Genomic DNA, 18333 nt, shown 5'->3' with positions numbered 1-18333 from the left:
CTCTAAGTCTACTTTATACTAACTACATAAAGAGATGGAGAAGGTCTGCTTTAGCAAATAAAGACGTGTCTTGTTAGATTAAAAAAATGAAAAAGATAAAAAGACAGCCTGGAGATGCGAAAGGAAACTGCTATATTGATATATACTTAAAAATGCCTATATGTATGCATTTATGTATGTGTTCACACACACAGCAAACTTGCATGTGCTCTCAGTCGAACACCCAGCCAGGGGTCAGGCTGGAAACAATGGCACCATCAAGACTCAACGCACAGCCACGCTGCTCAACTGTTCAGCATTGCCAAAGTTTTACTCGCCTTACCACCATGAGTAGCTGCTGCAGTCACTTTTTCCCAAGCACATCAGCCCCACATCATTAATTCTGCAGAAGCTCCTTGCTAGCGGACAGCAGGTCTGTTCTGCACCCTGTTTGCAATTCCTAGCAGATGAGCTCCTCGTGTCCTTCAGGTCAGTGAGATTTCTTGAAAGTAGTTAGACCTTTTTATTTGAGAGATTTCCTCCCTAGTCAGTCCTAGGTGCTTTGACTTTAATGAAAAATCCTTGTACTCTTTTCCTGATATATGTACATATAAATCTACTTATTTTCCACTGAATTTTTACTCATGCTCGCAACAGAGTCAACAAAGGTCCACACAGACCTGTGGTAGCCAAACTGGATTCTGCTTCTCACTGAACACCATTAATAAAGGGGTTTTTGTTTGTTTTATTGTGGTTTATATTACTTTTTCACTTAGTTAAAGGCAAGGACAATTGTACATTTTGTATGAACATCTCTGCTGAAGCCCTACTGAAAAAACAAGGAGACCAAATGCAAACAAAATATAAAATATGAAAATTAAATTCCAGTGCCAAACAAAAACACAACAAAACAGGACTACCGTCTACCTATGGACTTGTGCTCTTTGCAGTAATGTGTAAACAACAGCAAAATCCAACCCTTATGTAATCTGGATGTACACAGCTAGTCTCCATGGACCCAAAGGCTTACAAACACACTTTCTGCTTTTCTCACTCATGTTTCTCCCATTTGTTTGTAGGTAGGACACTTAGGCATCTTCCTAAAACTGGAGCAGAATGTGTTCCTACTCCTTCAGAGAGGGAAGAACAGTAACTACCTGCTATAAGGATGGCAAGTGATCTTTTTAAGCCAGTGAGCTCATACACACATGCCTTAAGATGCTTAAACCAGTTGTAATACTATCATGTACTACAAAACACTGATTGGGAGATGAACTTCAAGCACTACTGAAAAAAAAAAAAAGCACATACTGGAGCTCATGCACATGTTCAAAGGGCACAGAGCTTGTCCAGCAGAACTCTTGTTACCAACACTGAAGTAGCTGATATGCAGGACACAGCTTCAATCCTACAGCAACCAGGCTGCCCTCGCAGGGTGTAACAGCATCAGCAACAAAATAATTCTTTCACTTTTTAACTGAGAATGTTTGATGTGAAAATTATCACAGCACAGTAACCATGAAGCCTTAAGATCCCAGCACTTAGATACTTTGATAACTTCTGTTCTACAACCGCCTTAGGTAAATAAGGACGTGAATTATATTACACACACAAAAAAGTTGTCTTATTAGCATATAATAAAATGACAATGTTTAGAGAACGATACGTCTGTGTAATTCTCTCAGAAGTCTTTTCTTAGGTACTCATCACCCTTTCATAAAGGAGTCTGAGCACCTGACAGCTCTGTTGATGAAGCAGGGACATATGTTCGAGGCTCAGATACTTCAGTTTTTACCTTGATAGGCCTTGAGGCAACTGATAGGGGAAACAGACAATTCTCCTTGAGGCCCGACAATCACAACCCCAGTAGCTCAGGGGCAAAAATAAAGCACTCTGACAGAGAGGCAAATATGTCCCCTGCTCCCAAGAGGAGCTTTTGGGAAAGGAGAGAGCAAGAGAGACTCAGAAAGAAAAAATGAGAGTGAGAAAGAATGAGAACATATGAAAGAGAACCAGAAAGAGTAAGAACATACACATGACAGCAAAAGACAAGTATCCATCATTACTGAACTATGGAGTCACAATTTCTCATTCTATTTTTCTTGATATGGATCCAGGAACCCCACATTTTCAGTTACTCCATGGCACAGCCTGCAAGAGGATGGCAAGAGCCTCTCATTCCCAAGATGGCATTTTGAGATGGAAGTCTGAATCCCTTTCAAGTGCAAGGCTCACTTTGCTAGGGTCTTCCCGAGTCTTGCACAAATGCTCTAACTGTTCAACTAGTAGACACATGGTAAATACCGTCAGTGCTAACTGCATTTTTAGATGAAATTATGGCAGCAGCGCTGCAGGGGGAAATCAGTGCTAGCCATGGGTGCAGGTTCTCTATTTGCTAATGCAACCATGCTACCAAATAATTGGAAACATGAATACTCAGGCCATGGTTCCAAAAACAATAAACATCAGGTACTCAGACAGGATGGCAATATATATATATGTGTGTGTGTGTATATATATATATGGATACATATATACCAATATGTCAGGTGAATATTGCTAATGTATACTTGAGTAACTGCTTTCCCTGAAGTGTTTACTGGGGGAGCTGTTAATTAGCCTTAAGCACCTAAATTATACTAAAATTCCAGTTTAGGCATGAAAGTGTTTTACTTGATCTTACCTGAAGAGCAACCAAATTTAAATTATAAATGGGCATTTACACACTTAACTCCTATTTCATTCAGCACATGCTAGGTATCTGAAACCTTGCATGAAACTGACCCTGCAAAGACCACACAAGAGAAAGCAAATCAGAGGAATGAATGCTCACCTCTTGAGTTACAAAGTGACTGAAGGGGAACTAATTTCAGCTTCTTTTAATCTCTTTCTTCAAAAAGGCCATAGACTTTTCTTCACCAATCACACTTAAACAGCCTTTACCGTGATTTACAGCTATGTTACTTAGTGCAATTTGTACCCTAAAAAACATGCAACATTTTTCACTTTCAAATACAGCCCAACACAGACACACTCCCTCTCTCCTCTCTCACCTCCCCTGCTTCCGAAGCCTGACTCAGAAGTGGGGGAAACACACCACAACAACCACTACCCAACACCATCTATCTTGGGTTTATACAGACCTATTAAGAGGAATAAATTTTATCAGGTATCTAAAATTCTGACTGAACACAGTCCTGGGCAATCTGCTCTATTTGACCCTGCTTGAGCAGAGGATTGGACAAGTTAGACTATCTGAGCTTGAGAGGTTCCTTCCAACCTAAATAGTCCTGTAATTTTGTGAAAATTTAACATTGGTATATATAAAACATAGGAATGTGACGTTTTTTAATCCCATTACTTAGTTTAAAGCATCCATTTAGCAGGTCTCAGTAACCTGAGCTCCGTGAGCATTAATATGTGCTCAGAAAGTGTTTCAAGCTTGTCAATAAGAAGCCTTTAATGCATGCACTTTCTTACCCTCGTTTTCCTTATACGTTCAACACTCTCCAACCCATCATACTCAGCTTCCTGCAGAACTTCTTTTTTGAGAAGTCAAGACATTTTAACATTAAATACTTGCCGTACAGTATCTGCAAATTTCTGTGATAATGTATAACTTGACTTTTTATAGTAAGATTTAAGTTCCTCTGTTAAACGTAAGTGGTATGAGAAGAATAAGACCGGTACTTTTAACAAGATGTTTCAGAATTTACCAAGGTTACCAAATTAAAGTGCAGCTAGGGTAGGAGGCTAATGCTTTGCCAAACTCTAACAACTGCCAAAGAGCAACAACAATAAAAGGGGATAGATAGATAGCTATAACTATGCAAATGAAAAACAGGGTATGGGTTCAGGCATTTCACTTTAGCGTAGTATGGCTCTCCACCAGAGTACTGCACTGGAGACGCTGTCTGGGTCCACATATTCCAAAATCTGTTAGTAACAACACCGTTTCCTTTTGGAAGAAAGTGGTCTGCCATAAAAGAGACAACTTTTTCAAAATACTTACCTATCTTCCTGACTAATTTTGAATGTCTTAAACTATTTATATGTAAAACAAATAAACAAAAAATCCAACCAACACAAATAACACCCACTACACTGTGTGAAATGTCCATGACATGACCCAAGAGGAAATGATGCTTTCAAGAAATCTAGGACTTTAACAGATGCAAAAAACCTGGACCAAGTTAACAAAACATTACTATTTTAAGCAACATTTCCCAAGTCTGAAGAAGGAATGAGAAGGTACCGGAAGAACTTCAGAGAACATGTGGTTGCCTTTTTTTTTGTTTTTTACCTGTTTTGAATTAGGTGACTCAGATATCTTGACACCAGGTGAGGCCACACCATGTCATCCCATCCAAACAGCTGCATCATTGATAGAACAGGTTGTGGCTGAAGATCTGATAGGGCTTTGCTGGGTATATCCAAAGCTAAGAGCGTAAAACCTGATTTTAAAGAGAGAAAAACATGGTACCACGTTAATGTTTTCTTTTTTACATTCCTGTTTCACACACAAAAAAGCATTGAGAATTAATTACAATTATTACTGTGCATTTCTGGAAGTACCAGAAATCTCAATTAAAACTGGGCAACTGTTCTAACGGACAGCATTTGCATACATGGCAAAATGTAGTTTCTATCCCAAGAGATTCACTTCTTTCCTGTGAGGGTGACAGAGCACTGGAACAGGTGGCCCAGAGAGGTTGTGGAGTCTCCTCTGGAGATACTAAAAACCAGCCTGGGTGCCATCCTGCACAATGTGCTCTACGTGATCCTGCTCAGCAGGGGGGGTAGACTAGATGCTCTTCAGAGGTCCCTTCCAACCTCAGCCATTCTGTGATTCTGTGGGTTTTTAAGCTGATGTGACAAACCAAATACAAAACAGGGAATATATATATATTTTTAATCCTTCTTGGCCTCCCTTTATTGCCCCCATCCACGACTTCTTCCCTTGTACACATAAGTATTACTATGCTTTACAGAACTGAGTTTTATTTATCTGCTTATTTGTTTATACAGATCTCTTGCAGGGAAGAACTGTATTTGGAAAGGATGCACTCAGTAGAAGCTGGTATCTTTCTATTTTTAGAATAAACTTTCAGGTATCAGAGGTTATTGTGTAAATAAAGCACTACAGACAAGCTTACTTTTGAAAAAAGGATCTTCACATAACAGCTGCAGATCTAGAAACTGGGGGTAGTACTACTTGGCATATAGTTTGTGGTTTGTTTTTTTAATGAAGCACAACCTTTTGCTGTTCCTGCTAGGTCTGCTGCAGAAATCTATATAAAACACTGCTAGCATAAAAATTAAAGTGCAATCGTTGATGCTACAAATGACAAAAACATTTAATGTAAAGTAATCTGAAATGCTGAGCACTTATGTTATAGGAAATGAGTGGCAACAAGTGAGTCAGGAAAACTGTCTTTGGAGGAGACCAAAGTAACAAGCTCACTGTTTCCCAAATTGTCCATCTGAAGTTAAGTATCAACATTAATTTATTAAGGTAATGATTTATAAAACTGCATGCACTGAAAAGCCTACTTGGAATTAGACAGAAAAGGCTAGTTTTTAGGAACACCACCAATGCAGCTCTTTTAATTAATGGCATAGGGACAGACTACCTTAAGCTATGATGGACCTTACATCTCCTCATATGCTTCAGAATGAAAAAGGAGGTCATACAGAGTCCCCACTCTGCCTTAGGTGAAGAAGCAATTTGTGCCAGCCTTCTTCCAGATTATCACATTGTTTCTGCAGCACCAGCAATAACACTGGTGAGGGAGAAAACTGAGACAGAAATGATAATGCGAGACCCAGGCTATTTGCCTGGCAGGGGGAGCAGGAGAGCTGTGACAGCTGCTCTCTCCTCTGGGTTGCAACCTCCAAGGCAAGAAGCGTGGGAAGGGTTTGCCTTCTCCTCTGTAGTACTGCCTAACACATCTACATAAAGCAGGTCACAACTGCATTCCACTTCTCTTAAGCAGAGTTTATAATAGGTTGTTCTTCTTGCTATTCCACTGTGTTAATATATATATCAAAAAAGATGTGACACTGTAGGAAATGAATGAAAGTTATGACATTAACAACCTCTTCCTTTGATTTGTATTGCTGTTTTCCATAAATGCTTCAGCAGCGTGAGACCACTGCAGTTGCACAGTGCCTCCTTCATTAATGTCGCTAACTACTGTAGAGCTGCTTCAAATGAAGGGTCTTTTCATGTTTCTATTACCAACTCAGTGCTTCTGAGCTTATAACTTTATCTAATTCACATCATGATGGAAAAAAAAATAAATTATACTTTACTTTTCTATCCATTTAGCTAAAATTTAAAAGGACTGTTGCAACTACAGAATACAATGCTAACTACTGACATTAAAGCTCAAAATGGGATTTCCTTCTGTTCAGTGACGTGCTGATTGTCTAGCTGCACGTGGGAGTTCACATGCATACGGAAAATTGCACATCAAGATTAAGACCCTTCAGTGCAAAGCAAAATGAAAAGTTAAACTGAATTACGACAGTTTTATGCCATGCCATGCCATGACCATATAGGTTCAGCAAAAGCTAACAGTCATGCAATCAACCTTTTAAAAATTGCCTTCAGATGTAAAATATTACACAAAAATAAAAACTTGATTAAATCACAGCCACAGTGAAAAGATGGTTCGACACAAAGTTATAAAAGCTTCTACAATAAGATACAAATTCTAGCTACAGTGAAATAAATTATTCTCATTTATATTGTATAACATTTGCAAAGTTGATTGTAATCTGTGACTAGGAAGGAAAAAGAAATCAGGCTTGTATAGCTTCAAACCCCTTTGGAGTTCTCTGTTTGTATTCTATCAAGTAACTCAACACTACAATATCTCTTCTTGTCAAAATATTTAGCACAGAATCTATTTTTTTTTGCATGTATGCATATTTGAGTTACTACATGTAAGCAGCAGTATCCCCCAGTACAAAATCCTTGAAAGTCTGTGACCCAGAATACAGCAACAAATCCAGTTGCAGCATGGAGGGTCAATGCTAACCTGCAGCTGTATCAGCAAGCTGAGGGGAAGGTGGCATCTGTGACATTCTTTGGCTCTTCAAATAGGGAAAGAAATTTCTCCAGAGAGCACTGGCGACAGCAAGGTGGTGCTCTTTAGCCACTAATGGAAGCTGTGCGTTTGGGTCTGCATTCCCTGGTTGAAGTCCCTGGCTTACCCGTTTGTGCACGCTCCTAGGGAGAAACAAAAACAGTGTTTACATTCAATAAATGAAAATTTCTGTTTTTTTTTTTTTTTTTTTTTTTTTTTAAGAAATGCATTTACAACTACTTTAAACTGTATAGCCTGAGAACTGGAGAATCATTTTGTGTAATTAAAACCTTTATGCAAAGACATTATGCGTACCAGTTATTTGATGGATGAATGATGGCATATTAAGCACCATAAAGTTAATGTTAATTACTAATGTCAACTATTAATTATATGCTTTTTAGTATGTCAGATCAAAATGAGAAATAGGCAGCTTTAAAATGAATATCTGCATTTTGCAACTGCTAGCGTGACAAGCAAGTCTGCTTACAGTCCAAAGCCAGATGCTTTTTAAAATTTTTGCCAGTGAGGTTTTCAGGGTAGGGTTGTACGCAGCAAATAATGGCAAATGATTTTGATCAATTGTAAAGCTTCCTTCCGCAACCTATTTCTCATTTGTAAAACCTCTCTAGGTACGAGTTTTGATAAGGGAAAAGATTCATTTTGTCCTGATGTGCAGCAGACAATTAGGTTTGACAGCATTGCCCACAGCTTTGTTAGTACAGTAAGGACAAAAGTTACCACTACACATAACTCCCATCTCTTCCTGAGACAATGTGGCATGAATTCAATAACGCACTCAATTTTCTTTGATTCTTCTAGTACCATTCCTGCTACTTAATCTAATTTGGAAGTTGTGACTTTCTAGAGGTTTAATAGAGATATGTCTGCAGGGAATCAATGTTCTCAGAGAAATGGGGGGTGGGGGGAAGCATTAATAAATTTGTCTGGTAGAGCCGGATAGGAGGCATTACGGCACTGGGCTGATCAACTAAATAACATGCTTATTAAAAACAATCTGTAGGAATGCACTATCATTCCTGTTCCTATTTATCTTCTGGTCAACTCAATTGAGATTGTGCATTAAAGCACAGGCAGCATTATTACATTTGCTTTATTAAATTCTATAAACAGCACTGTAAAGTTAGAGTCAAGATATTTATAAGATAATGGCAAACAGCAGAGGCATTGAGACTTGCCTTGACACTCACATATGTGGAGTATGAAAAATATTTTTTAATTGCTGTTGTCAAAATAGCAAGCGTTTCACAAAAACGCTTCCCCTAGATCTTTATTCTGGGCTCACCCTAATTTGAAATAAACCAAAACAAAAATAGAAAAGAAAAGAAAAAAAACCTCTAGTCCTTAGTTCCCTTCTGGGAATGTGGGAAAATTATAAGAGAATTACACAACTCACAGCACTCATTAGGACATCTGAAATGGAATAATTTTAAATAAAGAGCAGGCTGGCTGCAAGGCCTTCACTTACCAGGGTTGATATTAGAAGCGCATCTCATTATATCAAATTAGTATCCAAAAATTCTGCCTAACACCTAATTTAAAACATAAAACATACTGGCTGTCAAAGGTAACGATACCTTATGCCTGCCTGTAGGCATCCATTAGTTTCAATAGGACAGACAGTGGGAAAATTGAGTATCAGCTACTTTTTGAATGGCTACATTTAACATACGCGGAAGGGAACATAACATTAGGGGGAATCAAGTGTTTCTTAGAGAGACGGCGCTAGTCCAAACACAGGAACAGAAGCCAGGAACTCTAAACCCAACGTTTATTCCCTGTGTGGCTTCACATAAATCATACAGCCTTTGTTAGCCTCAGTTTCCCAGCCATGATATTTGGATAGTAAGACAGCTTACCCTTTAAGGGTGCTGTGAAAACAATCAACGCTTAGAAAGTGAGGATTATATTCAGTATGTCAGTTGGTATTCCTATTTACAGGGCATATTATCCAAGTCAACATGAATTGAAATAGAAGTGAGATTAGCATAAAAAGTCAAGCAATACTTCTTTAGAAGTATCCCTTATTAAAAAAAGGACAAAGAAAGGGGTGCAGAAATTGTGAGGTCTGGAGGGCAGGAAATGAATAAGCAAAGAAGCAGCTTAAAGCAAGACTAAAGAAGCAGGTTAAAAATAGAGTTTTGCCCATTAAAAAAAAAAAAGAAAAAAGTTTAACAGTAAAAACAAATGGAATTTCTGCTTTACTTTAAGAAAGGAAAGTGCAATTCCCCACAGTGCAGAGAATAATACTTCCAGGAGCAAATCCTGTACTACATACGTCCATACTAAATTGTAAAACTGCACAAAGACATTTTCCTCTCCTCTAAATTGCCTCTCCAAAGAAGGGTGCCTCGCATCTCCCTTAGACATCTATGTAAAGCAGAAGGGTGTGCAGACTTCCAAAGTAAGGTAATACATCTCTGTGTCAGTGGAAGGGCAGCACGTACAAATCAGTATTTATGTTTATTCATAGTAACCTACACAAATGCTTGCAATAAGGGAAATGCTTAGAATCGACGGAGCATCAATGCGTGCTGCAGTTCTTGTAGCCAGCTACTTCTACAAATAAGCAAATTTAATTCCATAAAAATGCAGATAAACACAATTTTACCTTTTATTCAGGCTTCCACATTCTTCTAACACTAGACAAGCAAACCGGAAAACATCACTCCATTTCTGAAAACATACACATCTAGTTTTCCATTACGTTAAGACCTCTGGAACCACTGGTTGCCTTATTACAATGGTAATAACTTGGTGGGGATTTTACTTGTTTTAAATCCCAGATTTTCTGTTTCTGGAGAAAGTGTTTTTTGTTGTTGTTAGTTGTTTGTTTTTCTTTTTTGCTATCAGACAAAATAAACCGTGGGTTTATAAAAGAAGGGAATGTTTGTGGTACATGAATGAGGACTGTGCTGGAAGTATAGATAATAACAGTAGCATGCAAGATTTTGTGCCCTACATTTGGTTAAGGAACTGCAACCATTTATTTGGACACAAGTCTTGTAATCATACATCCTGCCTTTGCTACTTCACATCTGGATTACTAAAATTGAGAGAAAATTTAGGTCAAACTGGAAAAGACACACAATGCTAAAGCCTACAAAAATAATGGAAACATGAGTCACTACTATCGTGTAGTGACCTGCCATGGCTACCTATTAGCCTCCAGACAGAATAAAACATCATTTAATTTGAACCACAAGGACTTGGGACTCCGTAACAGTGACAGAACCCCTCTCTCCTCCTGCCACTATTACCAGGGACACACGCTACCATCCTCAGAGGCTCTCAGACCATAAATTCAGACACTGGTTTCTTCACAGATAGTGCTCCCAGACCACGGCAGGCCACCCATTGCATCCACAAAACCCAGATGCACAGCACAGCCAAGATTAAACCCAGGCAAGTATTTTTAGAAGACCTGAATAACCTTTTGATGTTGAAGCAAGCAAATAAATAACAAAAAAAAAAAAAAAAACATGCCTGCAGAACCAACACCCTCGGATAAATCTAGGCAGATTGAGTAGAAATGTATGAGTATTTCTAGAATGATAAATGGCTTTGATGTTTAGAATTTCAACTACTAACATCAGTTCTTTCAAAGAGAAGTCAGCAAAAGTAAAATGAAACAAAGCTTCATCCCACCTCGATTCAAAGATGGGTAATAGGGCCCTTGTGCTCTCTGCAGACCAAAGGACTAGAATGACACTTGAACTTGGAGAATTCCCTCACAAAACTGCCCCTTTTTTCCTCAGCATCAGAAGTTTTGCATTTTGATATTCTGACAACAAACGCATTGTGCCTTAGTCTTATTTTAATGTTTTCATGAAGGTGTTAAAAGCAACAGATTTGGCTGGGGGAAGCTGAGACTTCTTCAGACATGGGATAGCTATGAAGATTTCAGCATAAAGAATGGAAAAGATATGGGAACAAAAAATGTGAGAGTTTAGATTTTAGTGAAGATGACAGACTAGCCTTATATCCTCTCAAAAAATCCCAGACACAGAAGGTAAGTCAGCTACTTGGAAGTGTGCATGTTCCCAGTAACTAGTCCTACCCCAAATCAAGCTGAAAGAGATCCTTGCCTGTCCCTCTACATGCTTTTGAAAATAATTCGGTATATGTATTCATCCAGTTGCCTATTGTGCCATTTAGTTCCATGATAATTATAGAAAGTCGCAACTATAGCACTTATTTCATTGATCCATATGGATACCAGCCCCCATGTTGACAAACTCACTGTTCAACTTCTATTTAGCAACTGGCTCATAAGCACTTACTTATTTTTATGTCTGTGCTTCAAATATGCAATTTTCACTAAATATATGTACGTTTCTGAAATCATAACCTGTTATACTACCATAAACTGTAATGCAAAGTGTGAAGGAGAACACATTTTTAGAGTGCATTAATTACTTTTGTGCAGAATTTTTCAGTACACATTTAAAAAAGAAAAGCTAGTTTAAGCATGGACGGCATTCAAAAAGGCAAGGACCAAATGGACACATCTGGGTTCAGGCCTGCTTTCACATAGGATCACAGAGTTCTGCCATGGGGCAACCTAGATGTATACCAGCTCCCCACTACTTTTTTCCAAGTTTCCAGTAGAAATTAAATCTGGGAATATGTGACATAAAAAATTGTGGTAAGGTGTGGACACGTCACTGACCTGGACCTTCTGGGGAAGAGGAGAGAGGTGCTGATCTGGCACCATGAAGAACCTTTCCACCAGAAAAAAAACAGTGCAGCACCGCACCAGGCTACCCTGAGAGGCAGTTGAGTCTCCACCACTGGAGACTTTGGAGACTTAGCTAGAGAGAGCCATCGCTGATGTCACCTGACGTAGGTGACTGTCTTTGAGCTGAAGGTTGTTCTACAAGACCCCTTCCAACCAACCCGTAATGCAACTCAGTAATGCTCAGTTTAGATACAGACCAGCTTTCAATGTACCAGACTGGAAATCATGAACTAAACTTAATAGCCAGCTTTTCTTTTCCAGTATATGGGACAAGGTGGAACCTGGCCAAAAAAAAAAAAAAAAATATTGTAACAGCCTGCAACTGAGAACCATGATGTCAAAATTAGTTCATGAGAAGCGACGAAAAAAGACATGAAAAGTCATCTACCTCCAAGTTTGAAGTAACAAACTGTGTGACCCTACTTCTCTTATAGATGCATTTTTGTGAAGTGAACCGATTCACTTGGATTCACACAAGTGGCGCACTAGTTGCAGAGTGCTTGCACAGGGGCACACCTAAAGGAAAATACCACAGCCTGACCACACTCAGAGATCGGTGGAAAGTCACAGATACAGGTTTCTCAGATAACATGGTGAGGGCTTTTGGCTTCTTGATCACTGGTAAATGATGTCCCCACTTGACCTAATGCATAAAAAGGCAAACCTTTCTCCTGTGCATGGTTCTGAATGCAGATAGGCAGGGTTGCGAGCTCTGCAATGAACTCTTTGTTATCAGTGTTTATTAGGTGCACTGATAGCATGCTTACAAGAATTTTAAGTGCCAAAACATAAAGTTTATGGTCTCAAAGTACCTAAGCTGGATGATAAACAGCTAAGGACTGTGAAAACAGCCTTAGTGTCTCTGGGCACACACATTACAAATTTAGGTACCTAGAGAATGTCAATGGTTAAAATGGAGTCCCCTGCACCCTTTCAGACACTTCCACATTTAGGCAGTTTCTGTGGAACATGTGTGAAGGCAGGTGACTAAATTCTATGTAAGTCGGATTCAAACATCCAAATCCTCTTTTAGATCTGTTTCTAAGCTCTTTGGGACACAAGTTCTTTCTACATCCCTTCATATTGCACACAGTATATTGAGACTGGTACGACTGCAGCAGCAGCTCAGCAGAAGTAATCCCACCTCAAATCAGAATCTCTCAATTCAAGTTGTTTCCATAGCTGCAATATATATACAAAGTACCTATAAAGTTCCTTAATACTTGAGCAACGGTGTTTTCGCTCTGATAACTGAAAAAAGAAAGCACAATTTTAAACCATCTTTAGGGAAATAAAAACTAGATTTCAGAAGGATAAGCAACATGAGAAACTTTAGGCCAAAACCAAAATTTCCCACTCATTAAAATAAATGTCTGAAGAAAAAAATGTTCATAATGAAAGTGTCAGCGCTGTGCATGCCACAGTGATAGCATCACCACCACCACCTATAGAGCTATAATGCTGACTGTACAAGCAGAACTGGAAAAGCCATGATAAAATATTATCAAACATTAACATACCGCCATCAGCACAGTATTTATAAAATTACATTTTAGTGTTCTTCCTTCGGTTTAATCTGCTTCAATAATCCACAATAAACTGCATGTTTAAATGTTTACAGAAAAACAGATGTCAGAATAATATGCCTGGTTATGTATGCATGTGTTGATCACTGATTGGTGCGGTGAGGGAAAACGGGAAGAGGGATGCTTTTCAGAACTGTAACAGCCAGGACTTTTATCAAAGGCTTTAATTTATCCATTTGTGCTTAAGCTTTTATGGCACAGGCCTGCACAATACCAGACGTGTCAATGTTACATGCCTTACCAGGCACAACAACATGAAGCATTGGCAAAGTGAGGTCTTACATCTTGGATGAGATACAAAGTAATGAGAGGAGGGATAAAAGGACAGAATGGTTAAAAAGCAGGGCACAAGCAGATCTCCCACTCCTGAATCTTAATTCCCAAACTTCTCACTTAGTAGTCAAATCACTGTCCTTTGACCTGGAAGTTCCCTAGGTATCCACAATTCAGCTACATGTCGCTAAATGTCCACAAACACCTTGAGCCAACAGCCAGCCCACAATCTTCATCTACTGGGGCTCAGAAATCTGATCATGACTAGCCCATTCCAGCCTACGCAGGGTATAGCAGTAACTACCTTCATAAAAAAAAAAAAAAAAAGAAAAAAGAAAAAAGTGTTCAGGTATTAATATAATAATCAATGAATCACAGCCTCAGTAAGCAGGGCACCTGGATCGTTTTGACAGATTGTTTTGGGATTGCTCCTGGGATTGTGAGTTTTACATTAAGTACCTCACTGAACAACAAAAAAATAATACTCAGAACAAGAAATGGAACCCATGATGCTCTTCTCTCCCAGTATGATGTCCTTGTCCTATCCATGAGGTAACAGCTATTTAATCCTTTAGACTATCTGCTGTTTGTTATTAAAAAAGGTAAGCAATCAAATACAGTTTAAGCACACATCTTCAGCAGTGGGACTCTGCAGCAGCTCTAAACACACTGAACCTGCTCCTCAGGACACCAGACCAGTCATTTCTGGTGGACTCATCCCTGCACTGCACATCTTCTGTAGACTAGCAGTAGACAAAGCCCCATGCAGGAGGCAAGATTATGGTGTGTGGTGGGGTCATACCTACTTTTCCCCTCATGTTTAGAAATGGAGAAAAAGTGCTTTACTTTGGGTGTTGATTTTCAGTCTAAGACATGCACCTACAACACAGACGGCAAACCAACTAATCTGTGGGCAGCTGATTTCTTTACTGGAGCTAATTTCTTTACTTTACATATTTTATGTCTTCAGAAGCAAAGCTATCAAAACATTCCTAGTGGCTTGATTTTAGATGCATGCTGCACATGCCAAAGTAGTTGCTGCTGAGCTGGATCTGTTAATCTGTAAGGCCATCAGATCCTTACAACACTGGAGAGCCTCCCACTACCTCAGAGCAGAGGCCTGCCAAGCTCCAGTGTCTTCCTAGTTCACCTGAATGGAGCAGGAAGGCAGGAAAATGGCCTGGCACTCTGGAGGTAAAGGCCAAAATATGCCAAAGTCACCATAACTGGTACCCTGTATGGGCTACCAATAATGGCTTTAAACTAAAAGAGGGTAGGTTTAGATTAGATATGCAGAAGAAATTCTTCACTCACAGGGTGGTGAGGCCCTGGCACAGGTTGCCCAGAGAAGCTGTGGATGCCTCATCCCTGGAGGTGTTCAAGGCCAGGCTGGATGGGGCTTTGGGCAACCTGGTCTGGGGGCAGGGGGTTGGAACTGGATGGGCTTTAAAGCCCCTTCCAACCCAAACCATTCTATGAAAACATGATAGGACCGACAATCCTCAGAGCTTAATTGTAAAGCACCCATTTACACATACAGAGAAAACAAAAATGCCAGGGTATCTAGCTTACACTGTAAAAGACACACAGAGATATTAGGGCAGCATTTCAATTAGGATAACTTCTCTTGAAAGCCTAAGCAAATCATTGGTATAATCACTGGTATAAGTTCCTCCATCTTATAATACCAAGAAAACTTTGTTTGTTTGTTTTACATGCACATTAGGAAAACACTGCCCCTAAGCATCCTAAAATATATTTTGCATTATGTTCCTTTAATTGAAAAAATGCCTACTGATAAAAATAAAAGGTTACAGATCCTCTCAATTTACCGCCCATCAGTCACTGCCTTAGCAGAGCAGACCACTTTCTTACTGAACATTCAGGAGGCTTATATGGAGCAGATCTTTCACTGAGGGTATATATCTTCAAATCTCGGTGGAAAACCTACCTGTATTCCTATTGTTAGTTGTCATGGACAGAACAGACTCAACAGTTAAGCTTCTAATGTGACAATTTATATAAGCAGAGTAATTAAAGTTTATTAAAAATCCAGATAATCTTCCCCAATCAAACCAACAAACGCCCATGAGCACTCAAACCAGATGTGAATTTAGCTCAGGGTCACCTTTCCAAGTTAAATAATATCAACAGAAAACGCTTTAAACAAAATGATCCTTCTTAGTTACTACACAGATTCAGGAAATTACATAAACCTATTTAAAGTACAAATATTTTAAGAACAGTTAACCACTGCTGACAACTATTTTTTTTCTTTAAAGTGATTTGAAAACTAAAGCCAAGTTTCAATTCTCAGACATTATTTGGGATATTCACCAAAACTTACAAAAGACTGGGGAGAATATGACAGATCCTCTTAAATTTGTAATGCAAGTACAACAGCAGCAATGTTTTCTCACCTTACCTGACTGTGTATTAGTAAATATGATACAAGTTGTCAGTAATTAAAAAAATCATAAGAGCTAAGTTCCCTAGCTGTTGACAGTATAATTATTTAATATCCTTACAAGCAACTATTTTATGACTATCTGAGGAGGGAGAGAGGCTTGCTTCCACAAGTCAGTCATCTGCACAATTAAAAGCATTTTTAATTTGTTTGCGCATATTTTGACATAAACTAAAAAGTAAATCAAAACCAGCACTCTGTACAAAGCTTTTCAAGCTTAAGGTAATATTTTAAAAAATAAGACGAAAAACAACCATTGCAATGGACCCTATAATAAGCAAAAATGGAAAACATCCTCTACTCAAATTATAAGTAAACGTTCATAACATATTATATTTTGCAACAGATGCTGTAATACACCCCTTGGCAACTACTTCTCTTGAGAAATCTGACTCAAGGATCATGGCTCTTCTTTGCCCAAACTCATACAGAGGTATTTGATAGCTATGTTCTTCACTAAATTCTTCTGATTTAAGTGTAACAGTACAAAAACCATCTAGCATGAAAAAAAAAAGATGAACTGAAAGTCTCAGGTTTTAAGAAAGTCTATTTTTCCACAGCAATATGGAAACAATGATATGTTATGACAATTAACCAGCAAAGCTACTTTTCTTTGCTTGACCCATTTTCCTTGATTAAGCAATCACTAGAATCAGTAAAAGCAACCTTGACCTAATCCATTTCGAAGTTTTTAAACCAAGCTTTCAAAGTAAAACGTGTTAGCTTGACAAGTTGTAGTATTTCTGAGCATGGTCGAAGCTACAAAAAAAGGCACCCACTGCAATTTAACCATTTTAGATAAATAGGGCTGAGCAAGATGATCTTTCTTAGCATTTCCCATCAGGAGGACACAGTCCAAAATTAACTTTGTCATAGGTATTCTCTGCCTCTTGCACAAATATTATGATTCTGCACCCTTTGAAATTATTAAGTATTTTCATTTTTGGGACTTCTGGAATTTTAAGAGAAGCACATAGTGGTGACAAAGGCAACTCAATAATCAGGTGTAACTCACATATACTCTTATTATTATTATTGAACTGGAAGCCAAAAGCTGTGCCAGGGCTAAAACAGTCCAAGTCCAAACATTCCCACCCTTTACTGGAGAGCAACAAAAGTTCCCAGGATAACATCACCAGACTTGACAGAGACAAGAGGATAAAGAAGTCTATATCAAAACTCATGGAGTTGAAGGAAGAAACATGGAAATCCTTCAAACAGGAAAGCTGGCAGACAGCAAATGCTGAGAAGTTTAACTCAGGAAAAAAAAAAAAAAAAAGGACAGGAAAAAAAAAAACAGCAATGAAGTGACCTCCAAGCACAACCACCTCTCTCTCTTGTATTATAGCACTTTTTTCATCACATTCTGCATTCAGTGACCTCTCCCCCATGCACTATATGGTGGAAAAGAGACCTGGAGAATGCAATGTGATCAGCCTGTCCTGTCCTTCTGACTCTCCCAGATGACTGTGGATGCAGTGAGACTTGCAATGATCCAGGCCAAACTGATGCCATAATCATGAGATGCAACTGGAAGTTGTCGTATGAACACTACAAAGAATTTTCCATCTGTTGCTTGATGGAGATAAATAAATGGAGAAATGGGCCAGCAGCCTACCCAAAACACCTCTTATTAAACTACAAGAAATACCAAGTATTTGAAAAAGAACTAGCTCAAAATAAATTAATGGAAAAAGAAAAAGGAAATCAAGGTTCAAATTCATTACAGGCTGGATTCCCTAAATCCTAAATCCAGCAAGTGTCACCAAAAATGTGCTTCTACAATGTGCAATACTGGAGACAGGAAAATAAGGTCTAATAATTTTATGTGAATTTAAATTCAAATTTCAGAGAAAAGGTGTTCATTAATAGGCCTGTATTCATCACAGATAGACACAGATCTCAACACATTTTATATTCCTTCTTCAATCTACTGGCACAGATGTAATACTGTTTCTTTATTTTCAGATGCAGAATGCTAGGATTTATTTATTTTTTCAATTACTCTAAAACATTGCTTGCATTCTAAAATAAGTACATAATACTTTCCTAAAACATTCAGCATTTTTTTAAGCAGACAGCAAAAGTCCCTTAGTTAATCACTAATTCATTTTTAGGACATAGATAAATCATTTGTTTTACCCATTTTTGAGTGGTTATATTTGATGAGTA

General features: G+C 38.5%; 1 protein-coding gene across 2 annotated transcripts in view; it reads right to left on the bottom strand.

Annotated features, from left to right (window-relative positions):
* MMS22L (MMS22 like, DNA repair protein) overlaps positions 1-18333 on the bottom strand; it is a 93556-nt gene that overhangs the window by 19291 nt on the left and 55932 nt on the right. For both annotated transcript variants that reach the window (XM_035319984.1, XM_035319985.1), the window contains exons 15-16: positions 7026-7216; positions 4283-4433 (exon numbers count right to left, since the gene is read on the bottom strand). In XM_035319984.1, the coding sequence (XP_035175875.1) occupies positions 4283-4433; positions 7026-7216 (342 nt within the window). The remainder of the gene's footprint in view (positions 1-4282; positions 4434-7025; positions 7217-18333) is intronic.

The sequence above is a fragment of the Oxyura jamaicensis genome, chromosome 3 (assembly GCF_011077185.1).
Source record: "Oxyura jamaicensis isolate SHBP4307 breed ruddy duck chromosome 3, BPBGC_Ojam_1.0, whole genome shotgun sequence".
Taxonomy (NCBI): domain Eukaryota; kingdom Metazoa; phylum Chordata; class Aves; order Anseriformes; family Anatidae; genus Oxyura; species Oxyura jamaicensis.
Note: the sequence above shows the minus strand (reverse complement) of the source record. Positions and strands in the feature narration are given on the sequence as shown.